Below are 1,255 nucleotides of genomic sequence, written 5' to 3'. Positions count from 1 at the left end.
TATATATATATATATATATATATATGTGTGTGTGTGTGTGTGTGTGTGTAGTGCTAGATTAACCCATTTCTTAATAAACTTTTTATGACACAACCATCTTAAAACATTTTGCGTTACACGTTCATTGTTAATATGCTTATAAGAAAATAAAAATTGTTGCTTGAATGGCACATTGATTATGATATAAAAATGTTCTACAGTTTTATGTTACATTAAAACGTCATTTTCTTACTTTATAAGATTTTTCTCATCTTTAACAGTATGTAACAGTTTTGTGGGTGGAAAATGTCACTATAATTATTAAAGTAAAAATATCTTAACAATTTTTTTTATCTTTCTCAAAAAATCCTATACTATTTTATTGGTATAATCCATTGAAGATTTCATGTAAAATATATTTCTTAACTTTTTTTCTTCACAGAAACAGTTTCTATCGAAAAGTGGTGGTAATAATGGCAAGGATAACATACATAGATGTTTAAAAAAAATACTAACAAATGAGTGCGCCATGAAATGTTCGTGGAAAGGATTGCGGAATAATTTTAGAATGTCCAATTTATATTTCATAAGAATTATGAAAGGTGGGTTATGGATGTAGGTGTGCTAAAGATGCCCGATTCTGAATCGATTCTTTCTCCAAAAATAGGCTTATTCGTGTTGTTTGCACTCTTCGCACTTTTCGTATTTAAAAACTAGACAGAAGTATATTGGAATGTTTAGAAGAAGCAAAAGCGAGACAATCAACTCGATTGTTTCTTCCAAGCGTCTGATTACCCTTATAGAAATATCATACTAAGAATCATTGATAATTACTTATTATCCAGTATTTTTAATACTGAAAATAAGTAATTATCAATGATTCTTAGTATGATATTTCTATAAGGGTAGGCGTCTATCTCTTTTTAAAAGCGAAAAGTATGAAACATGCAAGCAGCACAAACAACCCTTTTTTCATACATTTGTTAGGGAAAGAATCGATTAAGAATCGGGCATCTCTAATGTGTGCCTGTATATGGTTTGTGTATTGTTGAACTTGCCAAATTTCTTATTACAACACTTTCATCAGTTGTATATGATTTTTTTTTTCAGGAAAGATAATATTACGCTATAGTATTTTTACAGAATGTGAATTTGATAGTGCAATAGCGGAATGGTTACGCTTTGCAAGTCAAAGAAACAAGAGAGAAAATCAAGCCAAAGATGATTAAAATATAATGCACAATTCGTTAAATTAAGATCACATTATGAGCTGTGA

The 1,255-nt window shown here is 29.2% G+C and overlaps 1 protein-coding gene across 1 annotated transcript in view; it reads left to right on the top strand.

Annotated features, from left to right (window-relative positions):
* LOC116851385 overlaps window positions 1–1,255 on the top strand; it is a 3,280-nt gene that overhangs the window by 1,786 nt on the left and 239 nt on the right. The window contains exon 4 of the mRNA XM_032830721.1: window positions 422–581. Coding sequence (XP_032686612.1) covers window positions 422–581 — 160 coding nt within the window. The remainder of the gene's footprint in view (window positions 1–421; window positions 582–1,255) is intronic.

The sequence above is a fragment of the Odontomachus brunneus genome, unplaced genomic scaffold (assembly GCF_010583005.1).
Source record: "Odontomachus brunneus isolate Ranch 3 - 2012 unplaced genomic scaffold, Obru_v1 Obru_scaffold_174, whole genome shotgun sequence".
In the NCBI taxonomy this organism is placed as follows: Eukaryota; Metazoa; Arthropoda; class Insecta; order Hymenoptera; family Formicidae; genus Odontomachus; species Odontomachus brunneus.
Note: the sequence above shows the minus strand (reverse complement) of the source record. Positions and strands in the feature narration are given on the sequence as shown.